Raw genomic sequence first — 27,596 nt, 5'->3', positions numbered from 1 at the left:
CGGGGAAAGGCTGGTGATGATCCAGGCAAGAGCGGACAGCATGAAAATGACAGGACTGAGTGCAGAAAGAGAAGTATGTGCAGGGGTGGGAGATTTGTTAGCAAAAAATTAAGATAGGAAGGCCTGGGAAACCAAGAGAGGTTGGAATAGGGATAGGCGTTAATTTTCTTGAAGCTCTAAAGTCCAAGGACAAATTTGATGAAGAGTGCAGAAACTGCACATAGCAAGGTGGTTCTTGTGCCAGAAACAAGTAACAGGCAGTGAGCTGCTACTCCCAGCTTGCTGGTTGCCCTCCTGCAGATGCCCCAGGAAGGTCCTGGGTGGGAGTAGCCTTTCCTGGCTCCCTCTGTACTGTTTGTGTTGCAGCTTCTTTTTACTTGATCAAGGTTGTAATTTTTTTATTTCAGGAAATGTAAATTATTTAATTTGGGCAGGAGTGAGGAACCATTCTTGTATGGTCTGTGGCTCACTCCCCATGGCACTTTCCCTCCCCTTTCATAAAATCATCACATAATTTGATTTTTGGAATGTTTCTGACTGGGACCAGGTAAGGGGACAAAGACATCAGAGCTTCTATGAGAGGTTACAGTGTATGGCCTGACCGAGGGGTTCCTCACCATACTGAAGAGAGAGCGCCATGTACTCTGGTGTTACCATGTAATTTTACATTATTCTAATTTCTAGTAATTGTCACACCTGTCTTAATTGACTGCCATGATCTAGTAAGCTTTTGTAGATGGAGTTTCAAGGGTGTCACTTCAGTCTCATTTAATCAAGAGACACAGCTCTCTTGGACCCTGTGTGAGATCTGTGGTCATGATGTTCATGTAGTTATATCTCACTATGCTTGATCTTTTGCAGACTTGGCTGTCTCTGCGTGCATTTTTCCTTTTAAATTTATAAGACAAAGAGGGAAGTTGTTACTGAGATCTTTAAGTCTTAGAAAACGGGAAAGTGATTAATATTTGGCTGCTGAGTTGGTAATGAATACATGATTATTTTGGAAGGCCTCTTTGCTGCAAGGCAGTGTTAGATAACCCATCAACACCTCTTGACTTAACAAAAGGAGTTCTTGGTCATGATATCTTTTTGTATGTATTAGGGCTTTCTAGTATTTACCACTAGATTGCTTGGGAATGAGACTCACTTTTTTGCATTTACAGAAAACATGATAAAATTGTATCTTAGCAGGTTACTCGCATTGTTACATTGCTTTGAATTATTATGAAAAGATTTATCTGTTAGAAATCCCTGCTGAGTGTCATAGAGTTGTGAGCAAGAATACTAATAAACAGTTACTTCCAGGAATAACCGCTAATGATTTAATGTTTTTCAAGACATTTCTATTATGGTTCAAAGCTTTTATTTTTCTAGATCTGACAAGCGTGTCTTTTAAATCTGAAGCAGGGAAATGGAAGCACCGATCCCTAAATCTGTGATGCAATTCTAAAATCCTAAAATTCTACACAATACTAATTTTTGTGTGAATTATCTATCTTTCTTTTCCCTCTCCCTGCACCAAAGGCAAAAAAAAAAACCAACCTTGAAGGAGAAGGCTTTGTCTTTAAATTTATATTTATCAGGCAGTAAGGCTTTAAAATTACTTATCACTACATTAGTATGCGAATGCTGAAAGGCATTTTACATTCCATAACTAGCATATGCCACTACAGTTTGGGTTTCTGTCAGACCCACAGGCTTATTCCTCCAAAGCATTAAGTATTGCTGGCGAGTTAATTAGCATGGATTATATATACTCGTGACCTTGCAGGATTAAAATATGTGTGGTTTTGGTTTTCTTTTAAAATATACGTGGCTATTAAAATGTATATTCAAAACCGTTTGGCTCGATATTCTAGAAAGAAAAGAGGCTCTTCATAACATAATTTAAAATATGGAACAATATATAAATTATGGAGGAAAAACAAAGAAAGGCTTTATGCTTTACGGCAGAAGCCCAGGGGGAAGGGATGGGATGCGTCGTGGTGTTCAGCACCACCACCCTGGACAGCGGTGCTTCAAGGACCAAAGACTTGACCCTTTGAGACGCGGCGTGGAAAAGCCCATTTGAAGTGTTGCTGTTCTACCTGTTCTGGTGTACCCAGCACCACAATCAGCATCCAGACAACAGCCAAACTTTAAATAGTAGCATTTTATGTAACACCGTGTTTTATAGACTAATAGCAGGAGTGCTTTATAGCAATGAAAATCATTTGCTCATGCAGCTAAAATAAAATCTAAGCTTAAATGAGAATACTAACCAAATGTGCTTTGCATTCTGAGGGACTATATAAAAATTTATATTCCAAGCAATAAAATAATTTTAGCACTGCAAAGTTAGAAATTAGGATTGAGTGATTTTAATGTCAAGAAGTTGAAACAAATGGAAGGAAATGCTTTGCATCTGTATATATATGGATATATATATGTATATTTTTGTGTGTGTGTGTGGATGCATATCATAGTTTGCAGAGTAAAAATATAGTTTGTAGAATAGTGAACTCCATGATTTTTACGGAAATGAATTGTGCAGAAGTACATCATTAGACTAAAGAGGGCATTACTGCATTTTAAAAACATTTTTGTCCATGTATTACTTAACATGTGCCTCGAATCCACTGTGAAGACAAAAAAATCACAGAAACAAGTTGAAATATAGTTGTTGAAACATGTAGCTGAAATCTTTTGTTCTTATTTCAGTTGTGTGGTTTTTATTTTTATCTTCTGAGCTAAATTAAAAGAATGATTGTGATTACTTTTTTTCTTTTTGTTTCCAGGGGTTGATACAAAATTGAAATTCACTCTTGAACCATCTTTAGGTCAAAATGGTTTTCAGCAGGTAATTTGATTCATTTTTCTCTTGAGTTTGTGAAGGACTGGATTCTCTTCAATCAAGGTGCTTGCCCTAGTTTAAAAGTGCATCTGTCATCATAATGTCAGAGTATTATTTGCAATTGCATCAAGAGCTGTTCCATTAGCATTTGGAAAATATAAGAGGCTTTCATTGTTTACTTAGATATCTCATAAGTTTTTGTGTCCTAGAACATTACATTTTTGTTATATCATTAAGTAATTAATCTATTTCTTCCCTGTGAGTGGATTATGCAGTTAAACTTTGAAATGTGTGCAGTAAAATGAAAGGAATGTGCATGTCTGCAGTGCTGTAAATGTTGCTATACTGTTGCATTAAGCTAGTGGTGGATTTTCTATATTTTTGGATGTTTTTGCTTTTAGTGGCATGATGCACTTAAAGCAGTGGCCAGATTGCCGACAGGCATACCGAAAGAATGGCGGAGAAAGGTAGGTAGACCTGTATGCTTTGTTGGACACGTTGCCTGTCAGTTTCTCAGGAGAGAAGAGGTGAATGACATCAATATTATGAGTGTTTTTTAACAAATATTTAGAAGTTTTAAGTTCAAGTTGTATTGGGGTTTTTTCCCGGTTTACATTATTCAGTGATAACCTCACAGGGCAGCTGGAGAGACTGAGAAGACACGTAAAGATGGTGTTTTCAGTAGTTGGGCTCTTTCTGCTTGAGGCTTTGGTAACTTATTCTGGTGCATATGTTATTTCTTCATTCTGTCAGTCTCAAGGAATTGCATCAGTGAAGCTGCCCCCACAGCTGAAGATCAACTGAAAGGAGAGCAAATCTCCAGTGTAGGCTGTCATACTTATGAAGGTGAAGTTGATAGGTGCTGGTGCTGTCAAGAATACTTGTAGAAACATTTGATAGGGGAACAGCAGATTGCTTAAATTAGGGAAGCTCAGAGTCAGGAGTGATGTAGAATGACAGAGTGCACCATTAATGGGAAATTGCACCAAATTATTGTTGTAGGAAAGAGTCCACTGGGATTTTGCTAAACTTACTTTATTGCTTTCTTTAACAACGTTTGAAGTTCCCTAGCCTAAAAAAGGTATGTCTATTCATCTTTTCTATGAAGCTAAATAATTCACATGATCTCACTTTAAACATGCAATTTTAATAAAAAGAATATTTGTAAAACTTTATAAAATACTTGTAGTTCCATATCTTTTCAATGCATCTTATTAATTTTCTTTTGGTTGTCTTTCTAAACCAAACCATTTCCTTCTCCCCAATTTTTAAAAAGGAATAGAAGAGTTACAGCAGCATTGTTTTCCTCACACCACTATGATTTTATTTTTAACCTATGACTCCGGCATATTGTTATATCCATCTAACAGCCTTTTTACTTTCCTGAAGTGTTCTCTTCCAACACACCAATTAGTCTCTCAGGAACTTTTCTGTGGTATGTGAGCAGGAGAGGTCACAGAATCATAGAATGGTTAAGGTGGAAAGGGACATCTAGAGGTCATCTGGTCCAAACCCACTGTTCAAGCAGGGCCACCTACAGCCAATTGCCCAGGACTGTGTTTAGATGGCTTTTGGGTATCTCTAGGGATGGAGACTCCACAACCTCTCTGGGCAACCTGTGCCAGTGCTTGGTCACCCTCACAGTAAAAAGTGTTTCCTGATGTTCAGACAGAACCTCCTGTGTTTCAGTTTGTTGCCGTTGTCTTTGGTCCTGTCATTGGGCACCACTGAGAAGAGCCTTCAGGTATTTCTATGCAATTATATGGTCCCACACGAGCTTTCTCTTCTCCAGGCTGAACAGTCCTAGCTCTCAGCCTTTTCTTATAGCAGAGATGCTCCAGTCCTTTAATCCTCTTAGTGATCCCTTGTTGGACTCTTCAGTAGCTCTGTATCTCTCTTGTACTGAGGAACCTGGGACTGGACCCAGCACTCCAGGTGTGTCTCACCAGTGCTGGGCAAAGGGGAAGGATCACCTCCCTGGACCTGCTGGCAATGCTCTGCCTGATGCAGACCAGGAGGCTGTTGGCCTTTGCCACAAGGGCACATTGCTGGTCAACTTGGTGTCCACCAGGACCTCCAGCTCCTTCTCTGCAAAGCTGCTTTCCAGCTGGGTGGTCCCCAGTGGATACTGGTGCCTGGGGTTGTTCTTCATCAGGTGCAGGACTTTATACTTCTCCTTGTTGAACTTCATGAGGTTCTTGTCAGCCCATTTCTCCAACCTGCCAAGGTGCCCTCAGGCTTATCAGCCACTCCTCCCAGTTTTGTGTCATCAGCAGACTTGCTGAGGGTGTGCTTTGCCACCAGCAAGGAAGCTGGTGAAGGGTCTAGAGAACAAATCCTATGAGGAGTGACTGAAGAAACTGGTGTTGTTCAGCCTGGAGAAAAGGAGGCTGAGGGGAGACCTTATTGCTGTCACCAACTACCTGAAAGGAGATTTTTAGCATGGAGGATGTTGGTCTCTTCTCCCAAGTGACAAGCAATAGGACAAGAGGAAATTACCTCAAGTTGCACCAGGGGAGGTTCAGATTGGATATTAGGAAAAATTTCTTCATGGAAAGGGTTGTCAGGCATTGAAACAGGCTGCCCAGGGAAGTGGTGGAGTCACCATCCCTGGAGGGGTTTAAAAGACACTTAGATGAGGTTCTTAGGAACATGGTTTAGTGCCAGTGGTACGTTAACGGTTGGACTTGATATTCTTAAAGGTCTTTTCCAACCAGAATTATTCCATGATTCTATGGTCATGCAGCTCAGATCTCTGTCTTCTCCTTCTCATTTTGCCTTTCTCTGTGTTTGCTCATGTGTGACCACATGATGCTAACCAAAGAAATAGTGACAAGAAAAGGGATGTGGTCTTTTCACTGCCATTCCCCGGTTTCCCAATTATTTTAAGATTGATACCAAAATAAAAGAAGCATTTTGTGCTGACAGCGTGCCGATTGCCTCCTTTGCTGGCAGCAGAAGGAGCAGGGTGACATCTGCATTGTTGCTGTGGCATGTGACATTTGTTTTCTGGGGCTGGCAGAGATAAAGAATCCAGTCAAACAACATCAGCAGGGTGTCAGTAGTGCCAGATGCTGCTGGGAGGCAGAACAGTGGCATTCCTCTGCATGGGTGGCTTTGCAAAAGTGTGGGAAGAGACATTTAAATGCAAAAAACATGAGATTCTGGGAGCTGTCCATAAATTCCTCCATCACACAACTGTCTAAGTGTTTAAGTCTGTGGGAAGTGTCTGAATTGCTTTTCTCACTTGAGTAATTTAACGGCCGATATAAAACTCAACCAGTTTGCTTTCATAATTTCTTTCGATTTCCTTTCCAATAAAGATCCTTTATTGTTACATATTGTCATTGTATGACCCCTCATGTCTTTCATAGTTGGGGAACTTTTCAAATGTTTAATAAAGGTCCAGCCTTTATTTTTCAGATGCATAAATACGCTCTGGTAATTATTAGGCTTTAAAAATAGTCAAAATGTTTGGTTTTAGAAGTCCCTGTAGCACCAGCAGTTTAGGAAGCCCTCTTGTAAGAGTAAGTTACTCTGATCCAAGTGATACTGTCAGATCAGTCCCAAATGCTTAATACTGGACACTATTCTTCTGCAAAGTTGACCAGAAGAGACCTCTGGTAGAGAAAAGCACCACTAGATTTCTTCTGTGGGGTTTCCAGGAGATGGATCCATGGTGGAGTTTGAGGAATGCCTGCAGCAGTGTTACCTTTTTATAAACCTCATTGCTGGTTATGAGGTTAGAAGGGCTGAACTGACCAGGAGGGTCGGCTTCCACCTACTTTAATTCTGCAAAAATTGTTTTAGATACAGTTCTGCATATTTCAAGCCTAACTGCAGATCTCATATGGGTGAAGCTGATGAGGTTCATCTAACAGTACATATGAAAACTGTTAATATTTTATGAGAGAAATAATTAATTTTGTTGTCTTTCTTTGTGTGTATTTTAGGTTTGGCTGACCCTAGCTGATCAGTACTTACACAGTATAGCCATCGACTGGGATAAAACCATGCGTTTCACATTCAATGAAAGAAGTAATCCTGATGATGATTCCATGGGCATTCAGATAGTAAAGGTAGCCAGCTAACTTGTTATTTTAATTTTTTAATGAAAAGTGATTTTTTTTTTAATTAGGTGGAATTTGGATTTATTTTGTTCTCTGCAACTGCTTTGGCAAAAATTACACCTGAATTCCCTTTGGCCTACCAAAATATTTCTTCAGCTTCTTTGATCCTTCTGCACTAGTCTGGTTAGTGTTAACTGGGAAAAAAAAAATGCTGTTACTGATTTTTTTTTTCTCAGTTTCTGCTTTCTTATTTTAAAAGAAACACTGAAGTTTCATGGAGACAGACTAACATAAGTGGGATTTTTCCTCTCCTCTCCCTCTCCTCTCCCTCTCCTCTCCCTCTCCTCTCCCTCTCCTCTCCCTCTCCTCTCCCTCTCCTCTCCCTCTCCTCTCCCTCTCCTCTCCCTCTCCTCTCCCTCTCCTCTCCCTCTCCTCTCCCTCTCCTCTCCTCTCCCTTTTTCCCTTCCATTCTCTATAAATAAACACAAGTGTTCACTGGGATTAGAAACTATGTTTTATAAGACAGTGATTGAGCATTTTGCAGTTATTTTACGATAGTGAAGCACCTTTGTCTATATGTATTTCTCAGTTGGTTAATGTTTAGTATTTTAAGCAGTGGGCAGTTTTGGGGAAGAGCTTAACAGATTTGCATTGCTATGTCTATTTACATATTTAGGAAGTATTACTCTATTTAGGAGAGATTGTGTCACCTTAACTAGAATACACAGAGCGAAATATTTTGTGTTTGTGATTATTACAATTGTTATCTGTACTTGGTTATTTAAGCTTATAGATATTACTCATGAAATATTAACAATTGTAGTGCGGTTTGCATTTCACTTACAAATCACTTCAGTTTCAAGAATCCTGTTTCTGATTTTCGTTTTTAATGTTTTGAAAACTTAGTTGCCTGCCAGTTCTTTTATACTTCAATAAAAACAGTTGCTCTTTTGTTGTTCAATTAAGCAGCTATTACATCTCACCACTTTGAAACATAAATATCGTTTCATCGTTTAACGTTAGTACCTTCTGTGACAACTTCTTAGGAACATCTTTTAGGTAACTTGTTTACTTAAGAGCTCACTGAACCTATTTCTCCTCAGTGCGCTAAAAGTTTGCAGATTAAAAAAGAAACATTGTCATCAACTTTGAGAATATGTATTAGGAGGGTGGAGGTGGGAGGAGAACTGGGACAGGCAGGAGAACTAAAGGGGGAAGGAAAATGCATATATTTTCTGTCTATTTTCTTTTTTTTTTTCCTGTAAAGGACCTTCACCGAACTGGTTGCAGTTCTTACTGTGGCCAGGAGGCAGAGCAAGATCGAGTGGTATTAAAACGTGTTTTGCTGGCTTATGCCAGGTGGAATAAATCTGTTGGCTATTGTCAAGGATTTAACATACTCGCTGCACTTATTCTGGAAGTAATGGAGGGCAATGAAGGGGATGCCCTGAAAGTGAGTAATTTTTTTCTTTTTGGTATTGAATACTGCTTTTAGTTGGTGAACTTTAGAATAAACCAGTGTGTGACTTTTGTAGACAGCCTGAAAGAACGGGACTCGAAAGAGTAAACCAATTTATATCTGTGGATTGTTTGTTTTCCTGTCTGAACTAAAATGCACAGTTGCAATGTTATCAGTGTTAATTTTTTTTTTTTTTTCAAACAGAAACAAATGAAGGTTTGGCCATAATAAAAACAAATAGGAATACTACTACTAACTGTTGAATATCTTATCCCATAATCCCAGATCTGCCTTCAGGTACCATAGGTAGCTGAAACATTCAGATTGCATTATCAGCCTCTTATGTGGTGGTAGCATGTGGGGCAGTTAATAAATCTGCTGCATTTTAAAGCAAATTCTAGGAAAACACAAATGTTTTAAATGAAGAAAGTATCTATTGCAACTGGTAAATACCTGAGGCTGTTTGCTTAAAATGCATTCTCAAAACAATTTACATGCCAGTGAAATAGAATAGACTGCAGCGGTGCAAAAAGATTTCTGTTCTTTTCTGTGCTTTCATATATGTGAGATTTCTGAAGTAATATCACTTAGTGGGAAGGGAGCAAAATCCTTTATGAAATGGTTTCCTTAGGGTTTTGTGTCATATGTCGTAAGAAATTAAAGATAACACAAATAGCATTGTTGTAAGTTAATGTTATATTATTCTTCTATTGGTAGAAATGTATTTGAACAAAATAAAGCATATTTTTAAAAGATAATGAGGTGTCCCGGTATTCAGCAAAGGCTCAGGAATGCGTCTGATAAAATATGAAACTCCAGCTTCCTTGTGTACCGTGTTTTGATCATCTGTTTATGTCAATCCTTAAAACTTAACAAAAAAAAAAACAACAACAACAAAAAAAAAGCCATCAAAAATGTGTAAAAGCTATTGATTTGTCTGTATTGACTACTGATCTACATGCTTTAAAACATGGAACAGAAGACTGTTCTTGCCCCTAAAAATCTTGCAAGGACAAGCGGTGGTATGTGATCACAAGCAGCTGGGAGAGAAAAGGAAGCAGTAAGGCTGTGTAAGGTGGTGCTCGTGGAAGTCCAGTGTCTGCCAAGCTATTTCTGTGGGCATCTTATGAAAAGAGAGGGATTGGAAGGAGGATTGTCTCTTGGATAGGGAGGTGCCATGCTCCTCTCAAGCATTAGAGGCTGTATGGAGAAGATAAGGATGTTGGTTTGAAATTGTAACCAAGGTGTAAGCAAATCCCATCAAGCAAATGGGATGACCATATGTGGGCTCTCTGGGTATGGTTTGTAAGATAGTCTTGCAGGATTAAAAGCCATAGAGATTGCAAAAGATCCTGAAGTGAAGGCCAGCTTCTTCTGTTGGGCTGGTGATATACATTAACTTCTGCGTATTTCCTTGTTGCATTTGTTCATTCTTCAAAGTCTGACAGTATCCAGTTAATACATTACCACCCATGTAGCCGAGTGAGCTCACTTGAAACAGATGTCAGTTTAAGTGTCTCATGCTGCTTTATTTAGCACCTTTTAAAGTGACAAGGTGAAGTGCAGCACACGGTAACACATCACAGTAAAATGTGTGGAGAATGTTTTTTTAAAGAACAGTATCTTGCATTTTGGAGAGGGAAAAAAGATGATTTGTGGCAGTTAACAAGCAGAGAAAGGACAGTGGAACTTTCCAATGGCGCGGAGAATCTCATGAACACGTACAGCATCAGAAGTGCCATACGTGGCCTTTGGTTTCAGTCATGCTTCCAGTTTGCGCATAGCTTACTGTGACATTAATTTCTGTCATTAGTGGCTCATAAATGCTGGACAGCTTCAAGAGGCCTTTGCGATTCTGTTGCTTGTGGGTACCTAGAGTACCTGTGGATGCTTAAAATGATAATGTTTTCTCCCCGTATAAATGGAGATACCAGAGGCATGTGTTGCCAGTGGCTCCAAGCCATTCTTTATTGAACAGAGAACTTTAAAATTCTGTTTGTTTTTCTGTTATTCCTAGAAAATAGCTGGCTCTGTAACTCCTACATGATTGTGTTTCATTTTCCCCACAGATTATGATTTACCTAATTGATAAAGTCCTTCCTGATAGCTATTTTGTCAATAATCTCCGCGCTCTCTCTGTGGATATGGCGGTTTTCCGAGATCTTTTACGAATGAAGCTTCCTGAACTGTCCCAGCACTTAGACACCCTGCAAAGAGCTGCTAACAGAGAAAGTGGAGGTAGGTTCAACAGAAAATGCTATTAAATTCCTTTTTGCTATTTTTTCATCCGACTGCTGGTCTAAAAACAGTCTTTTAAATGTTTGCATGAGTTTATTGCTTGGAATATGTGTTTTAAATTGTTAAAGTGAAAGATGAGGGTTTCTGCTATTGATAACCTTAACATAAATAGGTGGTGCTCTTGGGAAGAAATAAAGGGGAAATAACTTGGTCTCACCATTAACTGCAAACAGAATTGTGTTGACAAGGACATGAAATATATGGAGTGACAACACTGTAACACACAGCTTAGTACAAGGGTTACCTTGAAAAGATTGTTTCTTGCCTTAGCTCAAGATACCCATCCTACCATTGCTGCTTGTAGCTGCTGCCTAACACAGCTGTTCTGGGAAGAGTTACAATGTGAGAGCCAGTGGTGGCTGGTTAGTATTATTTTTTCACCTGGATGCTTAGCGATACATGGGTGCGAAACTCAGAGGTACTTCTTGGGTTACTGCCTCAAAATTGTCTTTTTGTGTGTGGGTGGTGGTTTTGTTTTTTTTGGTTGGTTTGTTGTGTGTGGTGGTTTTTTGTTTAGTTGGTTTTGTTTTTTTCCTGGTATAGCTTTCCCTCCAGACTTCTTTTAAAGAAGATACAGCTCTCTTATTTATTTCAGAGTCTTTCAGAGAGGATATTATTTATTTGGATTTGTGTTTTGGATTTTCCTTTGATTTTGTTTTTCCCAATCTGTGAGCTCAGTGTATCCTGAGTTGGAACTTAGAAAACATCTGGTACTGTGGTCCATGTAAATAAACTGTGACTGTGCCCAAACTGTATAAAACCAAACAAAGGGTAACAAGGACATATTTGCTGTTTGAAAGTGTTTTCAAAGGCAGCAGCCTCTTTGGTCATGGCCTTCAGTGCATCGGTTGGTACTCGGATGGACAAAGTGTTCTCTGGGCATAACAAGAAAGCAAAACTTCAGAGTTTCAGGCTGAAATACTAAATCTTCTCTGAAACTTGACAAAAGGAAAACAACATGTTACAGTTACTTCTGCTAGCTGGCAGTACGTTAGGATTTTAAATTAATAAATAGGACTTTCAGAGGCAGTGAGGCAGGCACCTTAAATTTCATGGTTGTAAAGACTTCTTGTGTCATCAGTTTCTGCAGAAATGCAGTGCTTACTTTTTTTTTTTTTTTTTAATAAAAGCTTTTAGCTCTTATGGCTTTGGGGAAGGAAAAACAATCTTTCTGATACAAGGAAAAAAAAAAGTGGTGGTGTTTTTCAGAGTTTACGGTCCAAAACCGATGCTGCTGCTTTGAGTTTTTTGCAGTGCAGCAGAATGAAAGCGTGTCATTTTTCTGTCCTTCTTTTTCTCAGCTTATCTTTGGGCAGCTGCAGGCTAAGTAAGTTTTGAGAAATAACAGAGGTACTAAAATGGCTGGTGGATTTCAGTACACAGTTTATACTCCTTGTAAAATAATAGTAAATTACAATTACTTTAAGCTTTTGTTTTTTTATTTCAGGAGGCTATGAACCCCCGCTTACAAATGTCTTCACAATGCAGTGGTTTCTGACCCTCTTTGCCACTTGCCTGCCCAACCATACAGTTCTGAAGATCTGGGACTCAGTATTCTTTGAAGGCTCTGAAATTATACTGAGAGTAGCTTTGGCCATCTGGGCAAAGTTAGGAGAGTAAGTGGTCATTTTTATCTGATTTTTCTTTTCAGTATGAGCAATGTGTGTAAATTTTGTGGCTCTGAAGAGCATGTTCTCAATCTGAAACACGATTCAGTCTTTTGAGTGAATGATTCTGCTTTGAAAAAGCTATGCAGACTGTCTCTGTGGCTTCCCCAAAAACATGCTTCTGACATCATGTCAGAATGGGCGTGATAATGACTTGACCCTTCCTGCAGGAAATGTCTCCACTTGTTTGCATTGTCTGTGTATAATGTCTTCATGATAAGCTAAAAGGCTGGTCGGGCTTTCCAGAACATAGACCTCTGAGGGAGCTGGTAAATACTCTATGGAAAGACGCGCAGAGAGACATGAGGGTGCCTGGGTAATTTAGTTGAGTACCTGAAGCTGAGGATGTTAATTCTATTATTTTCACTTAAGGAGACTTAAAGATTTGAGCCCATGGGCTATACCCCAAGAAAGAGTTCAGTGTTACTAAGGGAATGATTCAGTGTTACACAGTTCTTTTTTGTTAAGGCCTGCAAACACATTTTCTTTCCCAGCTCAGTTTCTGTAGAGTCTTTTATGGCCTTGGAAACTCACCACATAGTACAAAACACAGGAGGTGGTTGATTCTTCTAAACTCCTCTGTTGTCATAGCAAATATTGGCTTTCCAAAGAGTGGACAGTGCTCCTGGAGAAATGGGTTTTGTCACTGACTTCAGTGACAAGTGTGAGCTGTGACAGGTCAAGGAGATGTTAGTTCAGTTGGAAACTTTTTTCAGCTGATGTCAGCAGCTGCATAAATTTTTTCTTGTGATGATACTAACACTTATCTTCCTTTTTTTTCCCTGAGATTGAACCACTGGGATTTATGTTCAGCTCTGTCTTTGGAGGTTTAATTTCTTTTTTTATGGCTGAATAACTTAGCACTGCAGGCCAGTAGCATTGTAAGAGACTTTGCTCAGCGTATTTAATTTCTTATCTGAAGAATAATAATTAGAATAATTTCCTAGGAGCTTTATTTTTTCAGCTCATGAATGAAACTTGCATTAATCATTTGCATTAGGATTAAGCTACATGTAGTCCCTTTGTGCTTTATTACTGTGTACTATACCTTTAGATAAAAGGTCCATTGCAGTGGGTCTCTGTGCACTTAAAAGCTGTAATTAAAAATGTTCCAACTCATAACATCATTAAAAAGTCACTGCTTTGAAGATTTTGCAATGAAATTTAAGGCAAACATGAAATGTGTTTTACATAAATTGGAGGAAACATCATGAAGAAATCTATAAGAATAGATGCAAAAGAATAAGCTGTTCACACTGCACACCTTGTAACTATTTTTTGTGGGGAAGGCAAGATCATCTGGCAGATTTAGGGTTAATTAACAGAAAGGGACACTGGGGTGGTAACTAGAGATCCAGAAGAAGATGAATCACTAAAACTGAACAAGAATTGAAACTCAGTAAGCTTGTGATTAATGATTTCAAATGAGATAAGGAAGTAGAAGGTGGGGTACTATGTCTTTGCTGGGAGAAGATTGTGATTTTGTTCCTTTCTTCTCCGCTAGAAATAGAACAGGGGAATTTAAAGAAGTTGGGCCTGGAACAGTGATCATGGTCTCATGATTTTCATACTTCTCAAGATTGTCTTTCTATACATGAAAATGGGGTGAGAAGTGCTTTTCCTAAAATGTGGGTGGTTCCATCATGCTTCTGTTTTGAGGGAGACTGAAGGAATGATGGGGGTTAAAAATAGATGCAGTAGAGAAAGCAATGTGTGGAGATCATGAGAGACTGAAGGTATCAGGGAAGGTAAGCAGAAAGTTTGTGATAGTTTGCCACATACCCATTGTTTCTATGCTTTGTCTTTTTACTGCTTAATCATTCTTTTAGCTAAACTATGTTAAGATTCCAGTAGGAGTTTTGTAGTTCAGTGGTTGTTCTCGATTGACAGTGAAGATCAAGGGAAGCTTCCTCTTCTAATCCTTAGGAAAAAAGACCATAGACTTTTTTGGTCATTACAGGGGAGGCTACAATATGTAGCCAGCAGTACACTTGTTTGGGATAGAAGTTATACAAATTTTTCACTTGACAGGAGAGGATGTTTAGTGCCTGACCCTAATGTATGTAGAACAGCAACTCACAAAACATATTACTCATATATCTCTTCCTCAAGCTGATACTCTGGGGGTGATTCTTTGATTTTAGAAATCCAAGTGTGGAAAACGAAAACAAAATTACCAACCCCCCCCCCAAAAAATAAAAGCCCAAACAAACCTCAAAACAAAAACAACACCAAAACAACATCAACAATCAAAAAATAAAAACAGCTTATTATCTTAATTTCCAAATAGCTTTCACAAGTATGCAGGATATGAGTGAATTTTCCTTCGCTCTGCATTATGTGAACTCAGCTCTTTTGAATACTATGACATGTATAAATACATCTATATTTCATGTACTCCATATGAATGTTTTCTGGCCAGCGAATATCTTCTCATCTGACATAAAGACAGTTCAACCAGTGAATTTGCCCAAAGGATGGGTGATTAGGCAGTCAAGAAATATTTGTGCTCCTTTTTGGAGCTGATAGGAGAGCTCCCTTGTGCTAGTAGGAGGCAGGATTTATTGATTCTTGTGTTGTAGAAGTGAAAGAGGCACAGGCAATAACCTCCCTGGACACACATGAATCCTTTACCATAAGCAGTCAGGACAGTAAACTGTGCTCAGTACCTCCTTTTACTGCACTGGTACTTCCGATGTGATGTGCACAGGTTTTTTTTAATTTGAAAGTGTAGGGAGGATTGCAGTAAACTTTGCAACTAAGATGACTAGTGGAAACACATATTTCATGATGCCAGAAAATTCGGTTTTGTTTTGAAGGTGTATAATCACATTAAAATAAAAAAACAACATGTATTTTGATGTAGGCAAATAGAGTGTTGTGAAACTGCAGATGAGTTTTACAGTACCATGGGCAAGCTGACCCAGGAGATGCTGGAAGACAGTCTGATTGACAGCAACGAACTCATGCAGGTGAGTAATTGTGATATAATTATTGCTTGTATTTTCTGTGCATCCATTAGGTGCCCAATTCTAACGTATTACATTTTTGTTCAGATACTGCAGAAACCTAAACTCTCCCAAGAATAAAAGTATAAGGTAACTGAATTGAGCTAGCATGTCAATGAAACAGAGATGACCTGCAGTTAAAGCTAAAATCTAATCTTATACATTAAGTATAGAGAACAAGTAGGCTTCATTTGATAAAAATTGGTTGTATGTTGATAGTTCAGAGTTTGTTGTGATAGAGTGTCCAGTTAGATTTACACAAGCAAGATGTAGAATCTTTTAGTAGTCATAATTTTTAGGGTGTTCTATGTTTGGGCTGGTTGTTCATGACATTGTGTCCTTTTCATTCTGCAGATGCTGGGAGATGAGTTTATTGAGTTAGAAGGGAAAAAGATGTCCTTCATGATTTAAAAAATAAAAGCTATGAATAGTTGTCAGTGAACTATAAACAAAGACATCTGTAGATAATTGCAGTCTCTGAATTCTTAAACTATACGTCATTGTCTGAGAATAAAGATCCACATTGTTCTGGGAATAGGCCTTTAGTGTTACAGCTGTGACTGTATTGATATGCACTTACACTTATAAACGTTTTTTTTCTTATATCCTTGAGGTGTTGTCTACTTAGATGTTTTATGAAGTCTTTGTGCTACAGTTCTGGAACTTTGCTTTTGATGAGTTAGAGTACAGTGATTAAATGGGTGCCAATACAAAGCACATACTTAATCTGAAAATAAAGTCAGTCTCACTATATGAAGTTGGATGTGTTTATTACAGTAGTTAAGAGATGACTTGTGTTACCCCTTTTTGGAAGCAAAACTTGTCTGTCTGGGTAATACACTTCAAATTGCCGGGTGAAGTACTGCTCTGAAGTAAAGGATCAGTTTCGGATTTTTTTCTTTTGTTACTGCTGTTGTTTTGTTTAATGAGGGAGCTCTAGGAATGAGAGAGGTGAGCACTGTGGCTTTGTTTTGCTTCAAAAATGGCAATACAGCTGCTCAGAGGTACTCCGTGCTGTTTAAATAGGTAAGGTTTCTCACAAGGCAGTTCAGAGTCTGAGGATGCAAGAGGAAGGTGGCCCAAGCTGATGCCTCCTTGTATTCATTGTGTTTCAATTCCTGGTCTCAAGTGCAGTACGAAATCAAGATGTGGCATTTGTGACAAAGAATAATGTTGGGAAAGCTGAAGTGGGCTTTAGTGACTCAGTGTGGATTTCTTTCTTCGCTGTTGTGTGTAATAGAGATAAGGCATAGATATAATAACTTACTGGTTGGAGGGATGGAAGGATGACTTTGTTTTCTTAACTGTTGCAATTACAAGTATACTAAGTTATCAGTCTTCTTGTGTTTCAGTAAAAAATAAGCGCTTGGTGCAAGTATTTGTGTATTAAAAGCATACACGTGTATTTTGTGACACTGACAGGAGCATTAATGCAGGATAACATTGCCATTGGTATGGAGAATGTGGCTGGTTTAAATTTTCTGCGCAGACAAGCAGTGTGCCTGATTTATGTGTGTCCTCTCAGTTGAAGAAACCATGCTGTAGTTTAGGTAACGTTCTTCAAGGCAAAGTCAGGCACTGGCAGTATAGCCATCTCCATCTGAAGTGTTCACTCTGTACCAGAGAGAATTAGGCATTACCAGAGTTTACCATTAGGAGATATGAATGGCACCATGTGTCTGGCTGCCGCATTTGGACAATTTTCTCAGTGTTGGAGCAGAAAATAAAGAAATATGAACCATTGCATTAATGAAAGGCTTCAGGTTGCTTGAAGACACTGTTTTTAAAATTGCTTTACTTTTTTCCAGAGGAGTTAGCTAGAGATGTTTAGACTGCTTTGTTTTCAAAATGTTCTTTTTTTTTTTTTTTTTTCCTAATTGAAATCAGAATGGTGAATTTACACGTAACACTTTTTACAAGGTGGCTCATGAATTGGTATCACACTACAGGAAAGGATTAATATCCTACTCAGCCTTCCCTACCTATTTCAGTAAAGGTTGCTGGTGGCAATCAGCTTGCTTTTCTTTAGACTTGCACAACACATTTACATCTGAACTACCTGTCCAGGCTCGCTTAAGCCAGTGAAGAGTAATCTCCACCACTAGAAAACAAATTGTGCTCTAAAAGATCCGTTTCCTTTGGGAGTTATGGCTGATCCTTCATGGGCAAGTATTGACAGAGCAGATGTCTAAAGTAGCTCAGAGGACTCTTGTCCTCATTCTCTGCACCAGCATTTGTAATTGTTACATGTTTATCATTAAAAATGCCTCCCTCACATGCAGACGGTACATGTGCCTGGCATTGAGGGCTTAAAGCTTTTGTAGATTCAGTCATTGCATGGCAGGAGTTCTTACATGTTGTGTGGAGGAACTGGAGGAGCGAGCAACCCTACAGCTTCCTCCTTTTTCAGATGGAGCAGTTTAGGTAAATAAAGGGTAAGTGCTGTACACATTAAATGCTAAACCAGATATGTATTCAGGACTAGAATTTAAACAAATACATTATTCAGTATTGTCATTTTTTTTGGCCTATTAATAAACTTTGGTTCTAGCATGGAGACAGAAGGCTTTAGGTGTCTGCAGTTATTCCAAACAGCGTGCACTAGATTAAGTATGGACTTTCATGCCTTCTCAGAAAGTGAGCATTTTTGTAAGCAGCTACACGAATTAAGTTTGTATGCCTTGAAAGATTGCAGCATAGAGGGGGTGAGAAGCAAATGGGAAAAGGAGAGTCATCCCTGTGTGTGTGCTGTGGTGGAGGGGAACAGGGCTAATCACTCCATAGTACCCTAGAATTTTAGACTATCTACTGTAGACAGTTACCCTGGTTTGATTGTGTTCACCTTTAACTTTCTACTTGATTAGCACTTTGTTTTCTTTTGGTGTTTTTGCTATTTTGTTGTTGTTGTTTTCTTATTGAAAGTGAAAAGAGAAGTTTAAACTAGTGTGGGGCAGCTCTTGAGGTAAGTGTGGCTGAGCTGTCTGCAAAACCAGTGATCCTCTGTTGGAAGCCACAGCCCATCACCTTCTGTATGGTGTTCTGATGAGGCTGTAGGTGGCTTTGTATCTTTAGTGTAAGGCAAAGAATTGACAAATGCTACTGACTTAAGGTGAGAAGAGAGGTTTTTTCCCCTGTGTCTTTTCTTGTCCTCAGAATGTGTCTCTTATGGCCATAAATAAGATAATAAGTTTGGCTGAATCAAGCTTCATATATGTAGGTCATTTCCCTCTGGCACAATTTCACCAGGATTAACCAAATCACGTCCAAGGCTGTGTGCAAACTAGGAGCAGGATCCTCTGACACATTGTTGTGAGAAGACCACAGCTGTTGATTGACAGTATTTTTAAAAATTTCTATTGGAACTTGCATCAGCATAAAATGTGTATGTGTGTGTGTGTGTGTGCCCAGCTGGCAAGTGAGGCCTCCAGTTATAATCTGATAGCAAATAACTGAGCTAAAAATGTAGATGCTAGATGAAAGAAATTACACAGGATCTGGAAGAGACACAGATTGGAGACAGGCAAAAGTTAAAACCATAATCTAAAACAGTACATGCAAGGAGTAAATGGAGGACTCTGAGTCGACTGTTTCACTTAAAGGGTAACTAGCATATGGAACAAGTTACCTGAAAAGGCTGTTGACATAAAGAGTAGAAATAAATTCCAGACACACCTCCTTTTCTATGAAGGGAGAGAGTTGAGACATATGGGGAAATAATACAGGAAAGTGTGGTGGAGATCAAACAAACAGGCTGACACATTGGGCCAGAGGTAGGTCTTTCTCCAGATCGTAAAATTCCTTCGTCTGGTAGACTGCCGGGATATTGCTGCTCAGGCCCTAGACAATATTTCTCTTTCACAGTAGCATTTTCCTGGAGCAGCAGAGCCTCAGTTCATGCTCTGGGTGTTTTAGACATCCTCTTTGTGTTAGAGTCTGCGTATGGCCCGAGCTGTAAAGGCGTTTTCACGCAGAAGCCTGTTGAGCTGCACTGTTGCCCCATGCCTGGTCCAGCCAGGAGTGTCCTTCCTGATCCTCCTTGCTTACAGTATTGCTGTTTGTGAAGCTTTTTTCTTTTTCTTCTTCTTCTGTTAGAAAAAGTCTAGTACTGAATTAATGTTTGCGATTTTCCTTAGTGTATTTGGCATGAACGAGGCACAGTTCAAGAACAGATTGTGTAGAAATTGTTCAAAAATTCCTTTTGTCTTAATTGAGGCTGTTTGCCTGTGAAAATGTCACTGACTTAGTAGCACACGGAAAAAAAATAATAAATAAGTGAAGATTTCCTGTCATAGCTAATGAGAAATTTTTACATTGCTGTCTTTCAGAGGGCATTTCATTTTCAAGATAGGGAAAAGCTATAATATTTCAGATAAACTATCTTTTCTTTTTACTTCTGACATTGAGACTCTCAATGCATTGTGTGTCAGTTATTTGGAAGTCCTGAATAGTTCAAAGTGTACAAAAGCCGGGGGAGGCGGGGGGAAGGCAACTAAAATAGATAAGAACAAATCAACAGAGATATTGCAGTGAGTATGATGTGTCTTTATGGTAGGCTGGCTGGTGATACCCATTCTGTTATTACAAAATGACTTAAAGCAAAAATAACGCTGAAAGCAAATGCTTTTGCAGCACTTTGTCTTCTTTAACTCTGAGACTGAAGTAAATAAAATGTATTCAAGTTTTTTGCGGCCTTCTTTTAAGTTCTGGGGACTACATGTTGAGTTCAGAGAGTTGCAAAAAGTTTTATTTGTTCACCATAGAACAAATTTATTTGGAAAAAAACCAACCACAACTACTCCTCCAAAAAATACCACAAAACTGCCCCCCCACAAAACAACTATCAAAAACCAGAAACTGAGAGGAGAAAAGTTAGCTGGGTAATGTTGGGTCCTTCCTCTTAGGCCGTAACTTTTGTGTTGAAGTGATTTCCTTTACACAAGCTCTTGGGGCTGCTCAGGTGAAGTGATGGATGAATGGATGGATGGAATACGGTATACAGTAAATACAGTCCACATGAAGTGAGGATCTGCTCCTCCCTGCCTATGGTAGTGTCAATACCTTGTTGAATACTTGAGCAGAAACATAGGTCTTCTGAAAGATCCCTAAAACCTCAGTGATGCATTTATGTAAGTGAAATCATAATTGGAGGAGGAGGATTTCTCATGTGCTGGCAAGGAGAGGATTGACAGTGATTATTAAGTACAGGAGTTGAAAAGGGCCCTACCTCCCATGTTATCAGCTCCATTTTTTTTTTTTTCTCTGAGCCATATATTTTTCTAGTGAGTCAGTCTTTATTTTTCTTACAAGAAATACTGACTGAATTGTAAAACTAGACCATTTCCATTTTCTTACAGCAGTTGAGAATGTGCTGCGTTTGATCCTGCAGGACAATGAAAGTCTGTACATGGAGAAATCTTTTGTGGGCCTGTTAGTTAAAGCAAAAATTTTTAAAGCTGCATTTTTTTTTTCCCTAGACTGTTTATACCATGGCTCAGTTTCCCTTCCCACAACTGGCAGAATTAAGGGAGAAATACACGTACAACATTACTCCTTTTCCTGCAGCAGTAAAATCAACTTCGCTTTCAGGGTAAGTTTGAAATGCTCTGCTTATGGGATATAGGATTATTGTGTACCCTACACAGATAGTGAAGACAGGTGACAATCCCCCCTGGGGTGCTCCTAAAGAAGATAAAGATGTTTGGTAATGATCACATTCAAAACGTCTCTTTCTTATTTCTCTTATGTTCTCATTTGACAGAAGGCTAGGCAGAACTAGAGACAGTGATGAGGAGAATGACCTAGATGATGAAGACTCAATTGCCAATGCAATTGGCTGTCTTGGACCCTTAAGTGGGTTTTTGGCACCAGAGTTCCAAAAGTACCAAAAACAGATGAAAGGTAAGAGTGTTTTTGTTCATTTTGGAAAATGTACTTAAGCCTGCGTAACCTTGCAGAACTCGTCTGTAGCTTCCTCTGAAAACTGCTGTGAAAATTGTATTTTATATTCACGAAGAGATTACTGCAGGTATTAAATGACGTGCTCTGTGGTGCATGAAGATGTCTTCAAAGTCAAGTTTGAAGGCTGTATGTATACAGTAAATACGGGTTAAAGATTTGGCTATAGTAATAGTTAAAAACCCAACCCTGTAGTGTTGCCCACCCACAAAAAAAGCAGCACGTGTCGAAAAAAAGTCCACCCTAAATCCATGCTTATTTCCAAGAAAGCTGTTGGGTAGTCAGCATTTTCTGAAGAATATACATGTAACAAATAATTTGACTGTTATTAGCGTATGTGTGGCTAATATTGGAACTTATCAGCCATGAGTGAATTCTGCAGGTCATTTCACTGCCCTTTTGGCCAAACCTTCAGACTGTTGTGTGTTTTGGGTATGTTCACATTTTCTTAAAAATTGGGTATGGTTTAGGGTGTTCTGGCAAAATGTCACTGTTTTTCAGAGCCCTCCACATTGAAATAAAATCTCTGACAGAATTGTACACTCAGTTGTGCAAGCTTTACAAGCAGAACAAAATTCTGATCCATACAAGTAAAGCAGATTGTTTATTAACTTGCAGCAGCCTTTATTAAATGATACTGGATCAGCAGTGATTTTTATATCCTGGGAGAGGCTGTAGTTATTGATCCCCAACTCACTCCCACACTCCTCCCAAAAAAACCCAGACTGGTGTAGACAGTCACTGTTATCTGATTACACATCATCATATTTATGGCTTGGTTTTGCTGAGACCTGTAAGTTGCAATTTTCCTCTTGATTGCTGCAGCGTTCTGTTTTTTCCCTTCCTGAGGGGCTGTGAGTCTCTATCTGCTGCTTCAACCTCACACTTAGTCAGAACATCAAACTGCTGTTGCAAACTAAGCCGAAGACAAACAAACATCCCTTGAAAAAGAATTATCCCCTTGACCCCGGACTGCTAGTTTGGTGGCAGAAACAGCTGTGGAAATAAATTGTGCTGTTGCTGTTGCTCTGCAGCTGTTGATCAGAGATGCTCTGGAGTTCCCTGATCCTCAGCTGCTCTGTGCTCATCCCTTTTGCTGCTACTGGCAGCTTTCTCCCTGGAGTGCTGTAACTGTTTCTTGATGTGTCTTGCTTGTATTGCTAGGTTGGTTGTTTAACCTTCAGGCCTGCTTGACTGTATTTGCTAACTTGCACTGTTAGCCTCCTCTTTGACCAACAGAGTGTCTTTAATAATAACTGTAGTTATTACTGTATACATTACTGTAGTGATGGTTTGATGTACTTTTGGGTAATTAAGCAGTATTCTTAAGCAGTAAGTGGTTCTAGAAATGTAATAGTTGTTACTATAAATAGTGCAGCTTTGTTAAACATGCATATTATAATAATTTTAAAATTAAAGACTACACTTAAGTAAAATAATCAGAAGCAGACATAGACATCCCTTGTAGATATTCTGTGGAACTCTTGAGTATCCCAGTTTACTCCTCATCTCCACTTTATTCCCTCCCTGTGTAGATCAGAATGAAGAACAAAGTCTGGGTTCCAGTAACATTGCAGAATTGAGTCCAGGAGCAATAGACTCTTGCCGAAGCGAGTATCATGCTGCTTTTAACAGCATGATGATGGAGCGTATGACCACTGATATTAATGCACTGAAAAAGCAATATTCTAGGATAAAGAAGAAGCAACAACAGCAGGTTCATCACGTGTATATCAGAGCAGGTAACACAGCAAAACATGCTTCATTTACTGATGTATTACAAGCTATCTTCATCATAGGAGACAAAGCAAATACCATTATATTACATTTAACCCAATAGACAAAACAAGAGAGACTGATGGAATATATAACACATCAGTAATAAAGTGGGTACCACTTTATACAGACAGTTTGTAAATGAGAAGGTGATGGTTTTTCTTCTTTTGTCAGGATCTGAAGATGACGACCCTGGGATTTTTTTAGGTCCCAGGGACCAGCTGAACAATGGTATTTAAAAGTGTCTTTGCTATCTGGGTGCAATGTGTTGATCTTTCTGATTAAAAACTTTAAATCTTTGGCATTCTTGGAGTTGACATACTGATGCACTGGAAAAAAGTGAAATGAGGAAATGAGTATACTTCAGACCAACTGGCAGGTACATTCCTAGCTCATCCGTATTATCCTCACTCTGAGATCCTCTGAGATCATCCCATCATGGCAAATTATGCAGCTGAAGAACTGGCTGAGATGTCCCATTGTGGCTGACAGTTCACCTAGCTTAAGGATACTGCTGTGAGGATTGAGGTGGACACGAGTCCATTATCCAGCATTCCATGTTACGGAGTCTGTTTCCGCAATTGGCAACCACAACAATGTGGGGTTCATGTGCACAGCTCAGGTGAAGGATTTGATGGGTGTGCAAGCTGAACACAGCCCACCCCACTCAGTCCTCCCCACTTAGGTGTCATCTTTCTAAGTCAACTTTGAACCACGCAGATGAGTCACTGTGGAGAATCTTTATTCCTCTTCTGGATTCTCTAAACTTGTCCTAATAGGAGCATTTGAATACCTAGAGCTGCAATTTTTCCGTTAACATAATTTGTAAGGATTTGTTTTTTTTTAATATTGGCAAAGTATTTGCTTTGAACAAAGGCTGTAGCCAGCAGAAACCGTGCAAACAGGAAAATGTTGATTCCCAAGGATTGCCAACCCCTACTCTCCAAACACAAACCTTTCTAATCTTACTAATCATGATATGGGGCTGGGTTTGTTGTTTAATCAAACTGTCATCTAATTACCTACTTCTGAATGCACTGCTCTGGTTTAATAAGAGGACCTAATAGGAAGAGTTGTTGTGGTTTTATCTACTAAAAATACATTGGTTCATTCTCCAGTCACACAAGCCTCATGGAGAGGCTTATTTGACTGACTTAGTATGTAGGGACTGAATTGCCTCCCACACTTGGAAGAGAAATGGAGGGGAAGGATCAGAAGCCAATATTAATGTTAAGCTATTAGTTACAGTGCAATTCCAGAAATTGAGAAGCTATTTTTGTTATGATTTATTTTCATGGTATTCATGGCTCGGGACTTACCCATAGGTAAGAAGCAGGGAGGGAGGACATGAAACGTTTATTGTAGAAGTTAGAGCTTTGTGTTTGACTCCAAGGGGTAAGAGAAATTCAGTTTTTGGTTTTGTTTTAGTTTAATAACAGTTAGTCCTAGAAACCTTTGCTATACCTCAAGAAAGGCATCAAATTTGGTGGTGGATCCTTAGAACATTAAGTTTTATTGTTCTTTAACAATACTGTGTTTCTTCTAAACACTTTTTTTCAGACAAAGGGCCAGTTACCAGCCTCCTCCCTTCTCAGGTAAACCATTCCCCAGTGATAAACCACCTCCTTTTAGGAAAGAAGATGAAATTGAATAACAGGTCTCTCAAAAATGCTGTTATTCACATCCCAAGTCATGCTCCAGGGAAGATGTCTCCAATTCCCCAAGAAGATCTTAAACCAAAACTGAACTCTCCATGGCGCACTCACATACGAGTTCATCGAAAGAATATTGCGAGGGCCAAAGGACAGCTGGGCTATGGGGACACCATAGGACTAATAGATGAGCAGAGCGAGAGCTGTAAAACAAATAGTTCTGGTGCAAAGGAGGAGACTTCCAAACAGTCTGACTTTGGAGAAGGAGAAGAGGGTGGTTTGGATGACAGGACTACTCGAAAAGGTGACCGACAGGCATCTGAGCCAGTCTCCATGGATGGCAGCACAAACATGTCAGTGGTTCAGCTAAAACTGGAAGCACTGGAACTCACCTCGGATAACACCGGTGCTGAGTCAGCATCCCATCAGCCCAGGCAGCCGCGTTTATCAGAGTCCTCCAGCTCATCCAGCGACAGTGGGAACCTGGCTAAATCTCCCCAGCCTGGGAACCCAAGGCCACAGGTCTTCAATCCTTTTCCCAGTGTCAAGCCTCTTCGAAAGTCAGCTACAGCCAGGAATTTGGGGTTGTATGGCCCCACTGAAAGAACGCCAACTGTACACTTCCCACAAATGAGCAGAAGTTTCAGTAAGTCTGCCAGTGGCAATAGTGGGACCAGGAAACGATGACGTACTTAACTGGCACTTCTATTTCTAACAGCAAGAAAAAATTTGTATTGTTTCTTTTCTTCTTTTTTTCTTTTTTTAATGTGTGTGTGTGTATGTGTGTCCCAAATTGTTCCTAATCTAAGTAATGGGGACAAAAGTGGTTACCATTTGTATAAATATGTGTCTTTGAAAAGTGTGCTCCTGTGTCATTATGGGATAGATTAGTGAAGATGCACTCTGGCACCCTATTGTGGATTCTGGTTGTTCCGTGGTAAGATAAACATTGAACTGCAGTGTGAAGCATACCGTTTCTTTAACTCAGACATAAAAAATCACCAGCTGCCTTTAACCCCTCAGCCCCTCGTGGTTGTCTCCTCTCTCTTTCAAACCTCAAAGGACAAATTGTCTGGTGCAGCAGACAGATAACGGCATTTCTGTGGCTGTTGCACAGCTTCCCTGTTAGACGTCCTGTTAGACCTCCTCACCATGCTCTGTGAGAAGCTGGAGAAGCCATGACTAATAGAAGCACAAGCAGCCCTGGCAGTCAAAAATATCACTTTGTGTCCAACAATTGGCCATCTGGCTTCAGACGTTCTTGAGCAGTGTTTTGTGCTTCTATTCCCGCAGCAGTCCGTTGCTCAGCTCATACTGGTTTTGATATAAATGTAATTGATGAGCATGAGAATAGCAGACATGAATCCATACACAAGATTGGTTTGCTCTCTTTCTGTTACGTATGTACATACATACATTTCTGTTACTACTGGAGAGTTGCAGCACTGCAAAATTAGGAGTTAGGTACAACTGTATGTGTAGTTGTATGAATATTAAGACACATCTTTGCTTCAGTGGATTTAAAAGCTATTATCTAGATTACAGACTTGTAATTAAATCATGTTTGCCAGCTTAGCAGTAGGTAAAATATATGAATGTTCCAAGGTAGTTTAGGGTTTTAAATTCGATAGAGTGATTAGATACTTAGGGTGCCATTTATATTTGAAAGCAAACACGAGCCACTACATAAGTGGGATGGACCTGTGGGACAGCCCTGGGCTCCCACAGCTTGGGTCTGATTTGGTGTGGAAGAGCAATGGCAAAGCAATAAGCTGAGTGTTTACTTACAAATTAAAAAGCAAAACTGGTAAATACCATATGACAAGTAGTTTTGTTTTCTTTTTTCTCTACATATATGTATTAAACAGGCAGGCAGAGAAACTAAATATGAATAATTCAACTACAGGTTTGCAAAATCAAGCACTCCAAAAAGTTCAGGTTTCTCTAAAAATATTACAGCTCTTCTGAATTGTGTGTATTGACTGTGATTCATGACCTTATTGCTTCCAAGTTTCCCGTGACATGAAAGTGCCATTATTTTAAGCTGGAATAAAAGCAGTAATGATGAATCAGCCCCATTGTATGTAATATCTTACTTCCTCTTTTAAAATTATTTGTTAAGTTTGAAAATTAATATATCATTGTCTATTTATTAATGTACACCCAGTATAGGATGTGGTATCAGTTTTACTATACACCATAACTTATAAGCTGTACAATATACCCTGTTTATTGTTGTGGGGACAGTTTTATTATGTTGTTGTTTTATACAAGTGTATGCATATAAAATATCCAAGTATGAACACTATAAATATAAAGCAGAAGTAGATCAGATCTTGCCCCTACCTTATTTTCAGGCTGTAGTAGTATTGTCATTAATGATTATTTATAGCGCTAAGTATATTTAAAATAATGTAGCATTTAGTCACAGATCACGGACTGTATGAGAATTGTTTCTGATTGATTTAGAAGAAATGGACTTCTCAAAATCTTACTGTAAATCATTCTCCCCAGTTTTTCTGAGCTTCAGTGTATCACGCAGCTGTATACTGAACAATAAATACTGTCATTCTGCAACAACTACTTAGATGTCACAAGTATGTGCATGAATTTTCACCATATTAAGATGTGATTAAGCAATGGAAAATTTGCAGATTTGTCTGGGGGAAGCAATGCCAATAAAATACTAGTTCTAGCAACTCAGACCAAATCAATAACTGACCAGTGTGCTCAGAGGGGCTTGTACTCTACTTGGGCTGTTAGGATTGAGATGAAGGAATGATGGTGACTCAGTGCATTAGTTTGATGCTGTTTGCTGCAGGAAGTTTTTTTCTAAGTACCGCTAGGTGAGAAAATTGAATGTCATTTTAGCTGTCCA

The 27,596-nt window shown here is 39.1% G+C and overlaps 1 protein-coding gene across 2 annotated transcripts in view; it reads left to right on the top strand.

Annotated features, from left to right (window-relative positions):
- TBC1D30 (TBC1 domain family member 30) overlaps nucleotides 1–27,284 on the top strand; it is a 30,927-nt gene extending 3,643 nt beyond the window's left edge. The window contains exons 2-13 of one of the 2 annotated variants that reach the window (XM_065048574.1): nucleotides 2,778–2,839; nucleotides 3,235–3,300; nucleotides 6,787–6,912; nucleotides 8,171–8,356; nucleotides 10,432–10,600; nucleotides 12,108–12,276; nucleotides 15,194–15,299; nucleotides 20,810–20,922; nucleotides 21,094–21,233; nucleotides 22,826–23,032; nucleotides 23,241–23,297; nucleotides 24,627–27,284. In XM_065048574.1, the coding sequence (XP_064904646.1) occupies nucleotides 2,778–2,839; nucleotides 3,235–3,300; nucleotides 6,787–6,912; nucleotides 8,171–8,356; nucleotides 10,432–10,600; nucleotides 12,108–12,276; nucleotides 15,194–15,299; nucleotides 20,810–20,922; nucleotides 21,094–21,233; nucleotides 22,826–23,032; nucleotides 23,241–23,297; nucleotides 24,627–25,405 (2,180 nt within the window). In that variant the 3' untranslated portion in view covers nucleotides 25,406–27,284. The remainder of the gene's footprint in view (nucleotides 1–2,777; nucleotides 2,840–3,234; nucleotides 3,301–6,786; nucleotides 6,913–8,170; nucleotides 8,357–10,431; nucleotides 10,601–12,107; nucleotides 12,277–15,193; nucleotides 15,300–20,809; nucleotides 20,923–21,093; nucleotides 21,234–22,825; nucleotides 23,033–23,240; nucleotides 23,298–24,626) is intronic. The other variant, XM_065048576.1, reaches the window with a different exon arrangement.
- The last annotated feature ends 312 nt before the right edge of the window (nucleotides 27,285–27,596 follow it).

The sequence above is a fragment of the Columba livia genome, chromosome 1, assembly GCF_036013475.1.
Source record: "Columba livia isolate bColLiv1 breed racing homer chromosome 1, bColLiv1.pat.W.v2, whole genome shotgun sequence".
In the NCBI taxonomy this organism is placed as follows: domain Eukaryota; kingdom Metazoa; phylum Chordata; class Aves; order Columbiformes; family Columbidae; genus Columba; species Columba livia.
Note: the sequence above shows the minus strand (reverse complement) of the source record. Positions and strands in the feature narration are given on the sequence as shown.